The sequence below is a fragment of the Sceloporus undulatus genome, chromosome 2, assembly GCF_019175285.1.
Source record: "Sceloporus undulatus isolate JIND9_A2432 ecotype Alabama chromosome 2, SceUnd_v1.1, whole genome shotgun sequence".
Taxonomy (NCBI): domain Eukaryota; kingdom Metazoa; phylum Chordata; class Lepidosauria; order Squamata; family Phrynosomatidae; genus Sceloporus; species Sceloporus undulatus.
This window is the reverse complement of record NC_056523.1, coordinates 240,265,850-240,278,320: the sequence shown is the minus strand read 5'-3', so window position 1 is coordinate 240,278,320 and position 12,471 is coordinate 240,265,850. Positions and strand designations below refer to the sequence as shown.

Below are 12,471 nucleotides of genomic sequence, written 5' to 3'. Positions count from 1 at the left end.
AGTCCAACACTCAAACCACAACACTATGTTGTTGTTGTTGTTTCATGTCTTCAGTCACATCCGCTTATGATTACCCTCAGGTGAACCTTTCGAACCTATCACAGGGTTTTCTTTGCAAGATTTGTTCCGAGGGGATTTGCCATTGCCTTCCTCTTAGGCTTATAAACTGCTCAGTGTCACCCAGTGGATTTTCATGACTGAGTGGGGATTCGACCCTGTTCTCCAAAGTCATAGTCCAACACTCAAACCACTACACCATGCAGGTGCAACCCTACACTGGCACAACCCCACATTGGCTCCTAAAGTTGGCATGCTTAAAACTTATAGCTGTTCACCCTGCACCCTTGGCCCACAACCATCCCCCACTATCAGCTTGCACCTCCTCATATTAATTTTCCAAAGTTTTGGAGGGGAGCTCAGAGTTTGTGAGGAGAAATGACTAGGACCTCACTTTGAAGCAGCTGCATTAAAAAAAAATAATGTAAGGTATCTGCAGCTGTCAGCAGTTGTATTGCCAGACACTTGTACACACAGACACACCATGTTTAAGGTACATAGAAATACTCACACTTCATTCTTTGCAGGAGTGATCCATAACCCATATCATATTGATAGGCAAGTATAAAACCTAAAGGAACCATTGGAAGAAAGAGTGCAGGATTCTTCTTTTTAATTGCCCTATTTGGAAAACAAACATTGAGAATCAAATACCAACAACCATAAACTCCATGCTCTAATTACGGTACATTGCTAGCTTAAGTATCTTTGTAAATGACGTAATTACATCATAAGTGTACCTTTATTACTCATTAGTTATGAAGGATCTGTTTTCTGTCAGCTTTAGACATACAAAATATACCCTCTTTACATGAGTTATGTATCAGTAGATTTGCAGGGTCAGATGTATACATACAAACAAGTGCCAGCAAAATTATGTCTAATCGGATGCACTACATATAATCTTTCTAGGTTAAGGGCAACTCTGCCACTGGTATTCTAGATCTGCAGTTTGTCCTTGTGGAGAGATCTATGTCTGTTTAGAATTTTGCAAATATAATTCTTTTGTTAACAGCATCAACAAAGAGGCACAATCTGTTCTTTGTCCTCCCACAATAAACTGCATATATATTGTTTGAGACATGTGGGCAGTGAAAATCCATTTTAAAAAAACAAAAGGAATTGAGTGTTTAAAATACTGATTGCCTTCATTTTTCTATCAGTCACCCAATCTCACTTATTTTGTAAATGATTTAAAGAGCAGTAAGGATGCTTGGGTGGGGGATATTTATACAGCGGCAAAAACCCCATAAGATCCTTCACAGATTTTGCATAAAACACCCTCACAAGTTGTTATGCTTTATAAAGTCCCTCATGGATCTCTTAGAATAAAGTCTATCTTATCAGTACTCATCAGTTCTTTTCTTGGGTACAACTGATCTTTGAACATAGCCAGTGCGCCTCATGAATAAATCAGAAAATAAAAAATTATTAAAATCCTATTATGGTTGAGATCCAAACACAGCAATTTTAAGACATTCTGTTGAAATTGGTGGGATGCTTCTAGGGTGTTTTGCAACTGTGTGTTTTAAGCTCAACAGAATCATAGTTCATTGAGAAGAAACATCAAAGGAGGGAAAGGGAGAGGCTGTGTATTTAAAAGTTTACTGAGACTGGAGATTTAATCAAAAACAAAGCCTACTCAGTGTCCTCTACTAAGAAGGTGTTTTCTCAAAATCTCATCTGCAATCCTGAGTTCAGCATGTTTATGTAGTAAGTCCCATTGATCTCAATAGGACAGAGTTCATTTCTACATGGCTATAAAACATACAGCCTCTCTTATCTACTGAATAACTGGAACCGATAGAATCCCGAGGGACCCTTGTAGGACATACGTACAGCCTGATCTTACACCATGTTTACTTGGAAGAAGTCACAACATTCAGTAGAGGTTATTAAGTTTTTTTAGGGTTGGTAGTCTAAGGCCCAATTTCTATGTGTTATTCACACAAGAAGTAACTTTTTGGACTTGTGCCACTTCCTCACATAGGTTAAGAAACAGAGAGCAGTTCTTTTTGAGGCTATCAGATATTAGTCACTATTACAAGGAGCTCTTGAGCTATTATTTTGACTTTGATGATATTTCTGAAATAAATTCTCCATGCATGCAAAAAGATTCAGTGTAAAAGTTCTCAATAGGAAAATGCAAAGGCTCCCAAACAACAACACAACAATTTAGATGACATGTTGTATGAAATGTAGATATAAGACTTCAACATCTGTGTGATAGTGCTGTCATTATCATTAGTACCAAGTGGCAAAAACACCAGAACTCAGCTGTTATTTTTGTTAGCATTTACATCAAGATTGAACAACTATTACCTTCCAAATGCTATGGGACTGAAGCTGCCATCTGTTCTAACCAGCATCTGAGGGATTCTGAGAGTTGCAGTCCAACAACATTTGGAGGGACACAGGATATAGCCATACTGCACAACAAGAGCTGCCATGACCCCATTTTATGGATTAAGTCCTGGGGTTTGTAAATTGCTGAGATACAAAGAAGTCTCCATTGGAGAGCTTTAGTGCCTGTCTGTAAAGAACTCTAATTACCACCCTAAACTACAAACTCCAGGACTCCATAGAACGGAGCTATGGAAGCTGAAAGTCATATCAAAGTGCTATACCTCTATAGTGTGGATACATCCACAGTTGCCTACCCCACGAAATTTTATTTATCTTATTATTATCTGAATTTTTTCTATAGACTGCTCTGTACCATTCTAGGAAGTGATCAACATACTCAGTGGGTGCGCTTGTATTTGCTAGTTAGTGTACACTTTATCTGAGAACATGGGGAAGAGAGAAAGAACAAAACTGTTTTTTATCTCCCCCCCCCCAATATTTAGAAAACAATAGTAATAATTCCATACCCAACTGTTAGACCCACAGCAGCAAGGCCAGAGAATGTTCCAAAATACTTGAGAAATTCCCGTGTCCAAGCAATCTGCATAGCCATCTGCCTCTCTCGCATTTGGTTTTGCATCAGAAGCTGCCGTTCCAGCTGAATGTAAAGAAGAAAAAAATACTTTATTCACAAATGAAATATTTTTCTTACAAGGCAGTTGTGTTCAGTACATATTGTTGGAGGGATTTCTGAAACACTGCAGTTTCCACTAATATCACAAACTGGTGCTTGGGTTTTAGAACATTGTGCATTGGATCAGGTTAACATAGTCCCTCTTGTGTGATGAATATGTAACAGAGGAGTTTGGTTTGTTGTTGTATGCCTTGGTGACCCTAACGAGACCCTATCACTGGGTTTTCTTGGCAAGATTTGTTCAAAGGGGGGTTGCCATTGCCTCCCTTTGAGCCTGACAGAGCATGACTTGCGCAAGGTCACCCAGTGGGTTTCTGTGGTCAAGTGGGGATTTGAACCCTTGTCTACAGAGTCACAGTCTGATGCTCAAACCACTACACCACACTGGCTCTTCTTCTGCTTTAGTTCACTATAAAGAAATTATTGGCATAATCAGCCATTCTCTAACTAAGGTAAGACATCGTGTTCAGTCAGCCCTCCATATCTACATTTTTTTATCCATGGATTCAACTATCCATGGCTTGAAAATATTTTTAAAAAACCATACAAAGTCCCACTGTATGTTCAAACAAGAAACACTGTCATTATAAAGAAAGGGATATAATCTAATGGCCTGAACATTTTTAGTACAATCTTGTTTTTTAAAAAAACTGGCAGAATATGCAAGGTAATGTTTTTTGCTTAAAGCAATTAAAAAAATAGTTAAAAGGGATTGTTAAGAAATTTTAAACTCTCAGTTCTCACTTCTATTCCTGCATTACATTTTAGCACACTCTTTTGCACAAACTTTCTTATCTAGTAGTATTATATTTAATTATTAAAATAACTTTCAGAGATTAAAAAAATAACATTTTTTCACTTTGTGGTAAGACAACGGTATGAAACAGAGCTACAATTCCCGCTATCCCATATTAGATTATGTGCAAATGCACATTTTCACATTTGACAGAAGTAATATTAAGTGCTAAAATATATATACATGAAAAATATTGGGGCTATCTGCACTGGCAATTACCAATTCTCTGCATTTACTCTGGCCAATTTTTATAAAGTAACATTGAATTTTAAAGAAACAGCCATTTTTGTTTGTTTGTTTGTTTGTTGTTCTCAAGCCTAGAAGTGACATTATGCTGTACAATATTCAAGGTGGGTTTGAAAAGCCTGGACCAAATTATGATTGCATTAATAGAAGCATTGTCTTTCCACCAAAGGGGAATGGGTGGAAAAGAGGGAAGGAAGCATTCCCCGTCCACCAAATTTGTGGGTGTTGGTGAGGAAATCAGCACAACAATACAATGGTTATGAGAAGCAGTAAGATAAATTTGCTATTCATATTTGTATTCTTCTTCTTATATTTCTATCAGACAGTTAACTATGAGGATCTATTATAGGAAATTAGATATGCCCATTTCCTCAAGGAAGATGTTTTAAATTTCACATGCCATACACACACTTATGTCAAAAGCTTCATTCTCCACCATTAGAAGTTACCAGACGGTCACTGTCTACTGTCAGATGAAGGTAACAGCTATGTGTGAAACCAATGTAATTACTACTAACAGGCTTCTGATAGTCAGGAAACAGGAAATTATTAATAAGCACGTCTTCTCTCTTACTTGCAGGACAATGATGGCTATGTTTAACCATAACCCAAGTGAAAATCTTTGTCTGATGATTAACAATTAAAGTCTACTTAACTGATGGAAGTGAAAAATGCATAGTTAAAACATTAAAATAAAAGTGACACCTGGAGATCTAAGTTAATACATGTTAAGACACCCAGGAACAATTACCTTTAGGTTGACTCTAGACTTAGTCATACTTGGAGCTGAATACTGAAATGAATGCAAAACAATATGCATGACTAATATATGTCCCTCTGTGTTTTCTACAAGTATGATCGAGGTCAGGATCCTGTGGGGTACCTCTACTAGAACCTCTATTTCCACCAGGATCAGGGATCTCTTCTCTTTCTTGCAGACCCCCTTCACTCTAAAACCTAGTCCAGAGTGCTATGATATGCTCTGGAGCAGACATTGAAAGCTACAGAAGATTGCTGTGAGAACTGGAAGCGAAGAAAATCCCAATTCCACTTGAGTTTGATACACAGAAATACACCATTAGATATAAATAAATAAATCTGCATCTAATCCCAAAACTGTCTGTAAAGGAATAAAAGAAACATTTTCCAAATTAGTATGACACCTCTGTCTAGCCTTAGTTGAGATTCTGATCCTTGATTCATCACATCCATATATAACAGTAAACCTCCCATCCCAATGGATCTCAGGATGTATTGAAATCCATTTACACAAGGATGCAAAGCCTGTACAGAATGAACGGGAGAGAGCCAACATGCTACAAGGCTGGCTCACTACATTTTGCAGTGACAAAAGGAATATATTCCATGCACAAACATATGTCCCTACAACAATTACAATAGAATTTAAAAATCACCTAACCATACTATGCATTTACAGGGCAGTACCCCAGTGGTACAAGTAGGTTCAATTGTTACATTTGTATCCCAACCCTTATGCGTCACAAGTACTCATTACAATTGCAATTGCAAACAATCGCACCAGTCTTCCAAAAAATGCCGTGAAATATCAAATTCTAGCTCAATTGTGACACTCACAGAATGGCCTTGGAACTCTCTCAGCCTGTCTTCACTCAAAAGAGTTCTTGAAAAACCAGCCTGCTATTTTAAGAGCAGAATACCAATGCAATAAACATTCACAAGGTTATTTTATAGGCACACAGACTTAAGTCTGGGTCATACCTTCCTTTCTCTGAACAGGTGAGCCTCATGCAACAGTCAGTTCAAGCTTATACACCCTACACTCCTTTCCTTTATCTCTGTTGAACTTGACAGAAAAGCTAATTATATTATTATCTTATATCTTGGTTAGAAAGTAGCACAAAGATCATGCCTGTCTATACACACATTAAAAAGTAGATAAAACAATTCAACAGGCAAAGATTGGCAGTAATCTATCACAGCAGTACTGCAATAGAAGTTTAACAATGCTCCCTTATGAGACCAGAACTGCAGCCACGCTTGCAAAACCAGCACAGCTCTGATGCCACAGTAAGCTACAAATCTCAGAATTTCATCCCATGGAGCTGTGGCAGTTAAAGTGATATCAAACCAGATTATTTCTGCAATACAATAAGTACAATAAGTCAAGACTTCAATTAATTTACGTTTGAGGGTTGTTGTTTTTTTAAAGATAATGACCAAGAGTCTGCATCAGAGGCTATGATGCCTAACTTTACAGTGATATAGTGATGTCTCTGGCATGATACTCAGCCTTTCCTGGTGCACAATGGGGCAAAGCACACATTGAAAATACTATGGTGCGATGATGCAATTCAACTTTTCATCATTGTATATTGGTTTATGATATTGTAACTTCCCAACAGAATGCCAGTCACTGTTTGTTGGATTCCCAATGGAAATTATCCTGGGCCTAAAGAGTGGTCCTCAAATGTCATTAATTCACGACTACATATTGGACAGGATCAGTAGTGTAAGTCCCCCACCTTGGGAAGTCCTCTAGAGCAGGTTTATGGCACCAGAGATGGCTTGTGAGGGGAGGGCATTAGATACTGAAGCCCACTGTTGGATCTTGGCCTTGTTCTTAAAATACTTCAAAATGTAAATTAAATAAATGTAAATGCAATTCCATTTCTTGCATCTACTTCCAAAGCAAATATTTTTACAATCACTTCACTGTTAAGTTCTCCATTATAAAAACCAACCTGAAGCCGAGAGTTCATAAGCATGAACTCCTGTTGACTCTTGAGGTTTTCATTTATAGACTTGGAAAAGATGAATCCCATTTTGACCTGAAAGGATATAACCATGAGTATTTCAGGTACAGTATTTCTTTCATTAAGATTGAGAACTGAAAATAAAATATACCAAGGTTGCAAAGATTTAGAGAATACTTCTTTCTTGTGTGCCTTCAAGTCATTTCTGACTTATGGCAACTCTAAAGCGAACCTATCATGGGGTTTTCTTGGCAAGATATGTTCAGAGGAGGTTTGCCATTGCCTTCCCCATAGGCTGAGAGAGTGTGACTTGCCAAAGATCACCCATAAGGCTGAGCTGGGAATTGAACACTGGTTTCCAAAGTCATAGTCCGATACTATAGGCTAGATGTGGAGGTACTCAATTTGCAGGATTTTAGAATGTATTATTATTATTATTATTATTACTACTACTACTACTACTACTACTATTATAGCTCAGTGGGAAGAATACAGAAGTTAAGGAGCATGGAAAATATGTTACCAAGAGTATCTGAGTATGTGTGGATGAGATAGTTTTATTTTATTTTATCAGTTACTATGTTGAAATCCCATCTTTCTATCAAATATGGGGCTAAACCCAGACAGAAATAGTACAAGTCCTCCATGCCTGAATTATTAAAGATTAAGACCTTCAAAGAGTATATACTGTACTATCTTCTCAAGTTTGTTTGGTGGGGAAAGGGGATAGGGCCTTCTTGGTAGCTGCTCCCGGACTTTGGAGCTTCCTTTCTAGAGACACTAAAAGCTCATTCAGACATCAGTTTTTTAGTGCGGCGATGAAATAATCTCACTCATGCTTTCAGGGTTTGTTATTCACACTATGACTCTTATCAATGAAGGACATTGGGAGTTTAACCTGTGAATATCCCGGGAAAATTGTGAAGTTATGCAAAAAGATTTTACATGATATCGCACAAAACCCGCCATTAAAGTGGTCTTAAAGAAGCATTAACGTGCATCTTTTTACTTTGGGGATTTCAGCGACAATACATTTCCGACATCACTTTATTTGCACAACTGTGTGTGATAATCATTCACGCAATGACTCACCATTTTTGCTTTATTTGCAGGATGCTATAAATGCGCTTTAATCTCTAATGCCAAAATTAGCCCTAGTGTGATAAACTCCTATGGAACTGCATCTCTGCAAGTTCAGTTGCTCACACATGTCAGCACTCGCATAAAGATGGTGTCGATGATGCCAATGTATTTGCAGCACATTCAAGGCACGCAGAGTTTTATTCTGGATTATCCCAGGTTTATTCGCTTTGGTTATTCACACAGCTGAGGATCTGAATCTTTTAGAAAAATTCGGAAAAAAGTCCGACATTGATTATCCTGAGCTAAATGGGTTTTTTTTGGCAGCCCTCCCCAAAAACTTAATCGGATGCATTCAAAATGCATGTCAACAACAAAGCTTCAACCCAGATTATTTTCACTGTCCAAATAGTTCCTAAAATGGGTACCTACATACTGCCCTTCTGCTGGCAAGTAAAAACATTCCTATTCCGTTCGGCTTTTAGGATTTGACTGGGATAGCTTCAAATGGTGTGCTGCAATTGTGGTCTTATTATATATTTATTTATTTATGGTATTTATACCCCACCCTTCAGTCCTAAAGACTCCCTAAAGAGTGGCTTACAATTATTGTGGTTTGAGCTCTGGATGATAGGAGTTTATCACACGGGAGGGAAGCAACCCAAATCCCGTGCATAAATAGGGTTTAAACCCGGGAAAATCCCACAAGAGCAGGACTGTTTTCAGATGACATTGCTTGAATGAAGCAATAACGTGACAGTAACCTGTGCAAAACCCAGCAAAACTGCACCGCTTTTTAACTTTGGGAAATTCAGTTTATGCCTGGGATTTGGGCGCTTTGCCTCCTGTGTGATAACCTCCTATAACTCTGGAGACTGGGGTTCAAATCCCAAATCCACCATGGGAACTCAACGGTTGATCTTGGGCAAACCTACACTCTCTCAGCCTCAGAGGAAGTCAAAAGCAAGCCCTCTCCATGAAACTCCCCCCAAACCAGCTCTAATAGCCTGAGAGGCATCAGGAGTAAATGATAAATATAGCTTGGCAGCATGTCAATAACAACACAAGGGCAATGCCACCAGAGGGAAAACACATGGAGGAGTTGAGGAGGCATGGAATAATAACTGGGATTTGTAGGCTTCCTCCCTAGAGCTATTGCCCACAGGGAGACCCCAATGTCCCAAACCCTGCCCAAGCCTCTTAGGGGGGATCCACACTATGTTTCCCTCCATGGCTTTGTCTTTCCCTTCCCTTCCCTTCCTGGGGCCCTTTGGTTGCATCTACATTGCAGAAACAATGCAGTCTGACACCACTTTAAGAGCCACAGCTCCATCCTACAGAACCTTGGGATCTGTAGCTTGCTTTGGTGAGGCAAAGACAGCTAAAGACCTTTGCAAGACTACAAATGCCAGGACCCCATAAGGTGGAGGGACAGCCTTCAAAGTGGAATCAAACTGTATTATTCCCACAGTGTAGACGCCCCTTTTATAAAAAATGGTGTAGAGTCAGTATGTAGACCATGCCACAAGGCCTCTCTACCTACTTCATCCCACAAACTGTTTTCGAGTTAAGTTTTTGGCTGGATCCCGCCCTGCTTTTGCTGCTGCTGCTTCCCATGCGGTGACACGTGTCAGGCCGTTCCCACGTTCCCTTGCGGGTCTGAGGCTCAGGGAGGGGGCAGAGGGACGGGGCTTGGTCGCAGGGGCTCTCCAGGGACCCAAACCCACCCCTGGCCCCCTTCTTACCGGCCCTGGGCTCTGGGAGGCTCGGGAAAGGCCCTCCAGGAGCAGCAGGAGGAGGAGGAGCCAGGGTTCCTGGAAAAGCCTCCCCTTTGGAGGCAGACCCGCCTTGGAGGCCTCCCTCAAGAGGAGAGAGGGGCTGGGGCCAGGAGGAAGGAAGGAAGGGAAGAGAAAAAGGTAGGGAAAGAAAGACAAAAGGGAAGGAAGGAAGGAACAGAAAAAAGAGAGGAAAAGGAAGAAAAAGAAAGAAAAGAGAAGGAAGGAGAAAGAAGGGAGGGAGGAAAGGCAAGATAAGGAAGGAATAAAGAGGGAAAGGAAGGAAGGAAGAAAAAGAAGGAAAGAGGGAGGGAGAGAAGGGAAGAAAGGAGGAAGAGAAAAGGGAAGGAAAAGAATGAGAAAACGGAAAGAAGGGGAAAGAAGGAAAAACAAGGAAGATAAAGAAGGAAAAAAGAGGGAAGGAAGGAAGGAAGAAGGGAAAGGAAGGGAAAGAAAAAGAAAGAAAGAAAGAAAAAGGAAGGAAGGGTGTTGCATGCAGCCCTCCAGATGTTGTCGTATTGGACTGCAACTCCCATGATCCCTCACTGCAGGTTGTTTGTTTGTCTAGGGAGTTGCAGTTCCTAACCCCTGTGATTAGGGAGATGGGCTTTTCCTGGTGCTTGTGTCTTTAAGAACCTGCAGGCTTTGCAGATCCTCCCAGCATCCCCCCTTCATTGGCTCTGTTGGCTAGATCTGCTTGGAAGCACATCTGGAGGCCTGCATGCTTGCCGTCCTTATTTTAGGGCCACAATCCTCTACAAATTTACAGGGAATGAGTTCTGTTACTGTGGAGAACCAATGTGAGGCAGTGGTTGGAGTGCTGGCCTAGGACTCCAGGGGACCAAGGTTCGAATCCTAACATGGCCATGGAAACCCACTGGGTGAAACCTTCATAGCTGTCACTATGAATGCCATGAATGTGAACCAAAGTGGAAAGGCGGCCTTTTTTTCTTGCCAGTTCCAAAAGCTACAGATTACAAAGGACTGACTAAAGCTGTCAACATGACTTTCCCTTTTGTAAGAATCTGTGACAGGCATCCTTAAAATATTTAACCCCCCCCCCCCCCCCCCAAATGAACACAGCCATGGCTTTCCCGTTGCAAAAGTTGTGAAGCCGCAAGACGAACATCAAGGCATCTACCAATGAAATACAAAACCATCCATTTTGTGTCTCAGAACGTTGACCAAGCTTGACAACATTGGCTGCATTCGTAATGCAGAAATAATGCCGTTTTGGCACCACTTTAACTGTCATGGCTCCATCCCATGGAGTCCTGGGATTTGTAGTTTGTTGTGACACAATAGCTCTCTGACAGTGAAGGCTAAAATAGCTCACAAAGCTACAATTCCCAGGATTTCATAGGATTGAGCCAGGGCAGTTAAAGCGGTGCTTCCTTATTTCTCTAGTGCGGATACAGCTGCTGTAAAGGTACAAAGAGTCTACTTTTCTTAAACCATGTTTCAGATTTATGAATACATTTAGCCTCTTTAGCAGGAATAAGCAACTTTCATCCACTTTATCTGGCATAACCACTAGTGTGGGATTATGTAAACCGCAATCCAAAAGCATCTGGAGGGCCACAGTTGCCCACCCTTGCATTTAAACAGGGTGTGTGCATAGGTGGGCTATGAATGAATCTAGCTACGCAGGGCCTTATGAACCACAGCTGCTTGATTTCCAAAAACTCTGCAAGAAATCAGTTGAAACAGCTGGCAAAAGGGATCCATTCTGTTTGGTTTGTAACATCTTGTCTGATGAAGAAGCCCATGGAGCTTCGAAAGCTTGCAACAAGTATACTGTTCATTTCGGTTGGCCAATAAAGGTATCACTGATGGATTTTTGTTTGCATTTGTTAAATGGTCAACACAGCTACCCCTGAATGGATTCTGAAAGGAGGTTATCAATGGCTTTCTGATGGTTGTACACTAGATGGCAGTATGGCTTTGGGATCATAGTTTTGCTGTTGGGCAATTGAGATGTGTGCAGTCAAAGTTTATATAAAATATTGCATACAGGTTGAGCCTTCCTTTCCGAAATGCTTGAAATATCTTGGCAATGGGACCTAGTCTAGATTAAACATGAACTTCATTTATGTTTCGTATACACCTAATACATATAGCCTGAAGGTAATGTTATGTCCAATACTTTTAATAATTTTGAGCATGACAAAGTTCATGTACACGGAACCACCAGAAAACAAATATATATAATATTTTAATAAATAATAATATATATTTTTATATTTTTACATATTAACATCTGTATTTATAGCTGCTACCGAAAGCAAGCAAAACCTGTGTTTACATAGGAGAAACTATCAAAGAGGCCTTTCTTGAGCCTGTGTTTGCTGATATGGTTCTGGTTGGCCCTCTCTTTTCTGAATTGCTTCATATCTTGCCCTCCACCTTCAGTGCAAGAAAGTACAAAGTTCCCAAACAGATCTCATTACTTTGAGGTTATCTGATGGGGGTATCACATCCCCTCAAATAATGCTCTGCTATTAAGTAGAGAGGCATCTCTTAGGCTAAATCTGCACTGCAGAAATAATGCAGCTTGACAGTGGTTTAATTGCAATGGCTCGATCCTATGGAATCCTGGAAGTTTGTTGTAGTCTGTTATGACACCAGAGCTTTCTCTGACAGAGAAGGCTAAAAATGTCACAAAACTACAAATCCCAGGATTCCATAGTGTGGAGCCATGGTAGTTAAAGCATTGTCAAATTGCATTATTTCTGCAGTGCA

At 40.1% G+C, this 12,471-nt stretch overlaps 1 protein-coding gene across 2 annotated transcripts in view; it reads right to left on the bottom strand.

Annotated features, from left to right (window-relative positions):
• PLGRKT (plasminogen receptor with a C-terminal lysine) overlaps window positions 1-9,822 on the bottom strand; it is an 11,848-nt gene extending 2,026 nt beyond the window's left edge. Inside the window, exons 1-4 of one of the 2 annotated variants that reach the window (XM_042447899.1) lie at window positions 9,700-9,822; window positions 6,863-6,949; window positions 2,931-3,061; window positions 569-678 (exon numbers count right to left, since the gene is read on the bottom strand). In XM_042447899.1, the coding sequence (XP_042303833.1) occupies window positions 569-678; window positions 2,931-3,061; window positions 6,863-6,943 (322 nt within the window). In that variant the 5' untranslated portion in view covers window positions 6,944-6,949; window positions 9,700-9,822. Of the gene's footprint in view, window positions 1-568; window positions 679-2,930; window positions 3,062-6,862; window positions 6,950-9,497; window positions 9,517-9,699 lie in introns of those variants that run through there. The other variant, XM_042447898.1, reaches the window with a different exon arrangement.
• Between the last annotated feature and the right edge of the window lie 2,649 nt (window positions 9,823-12,471).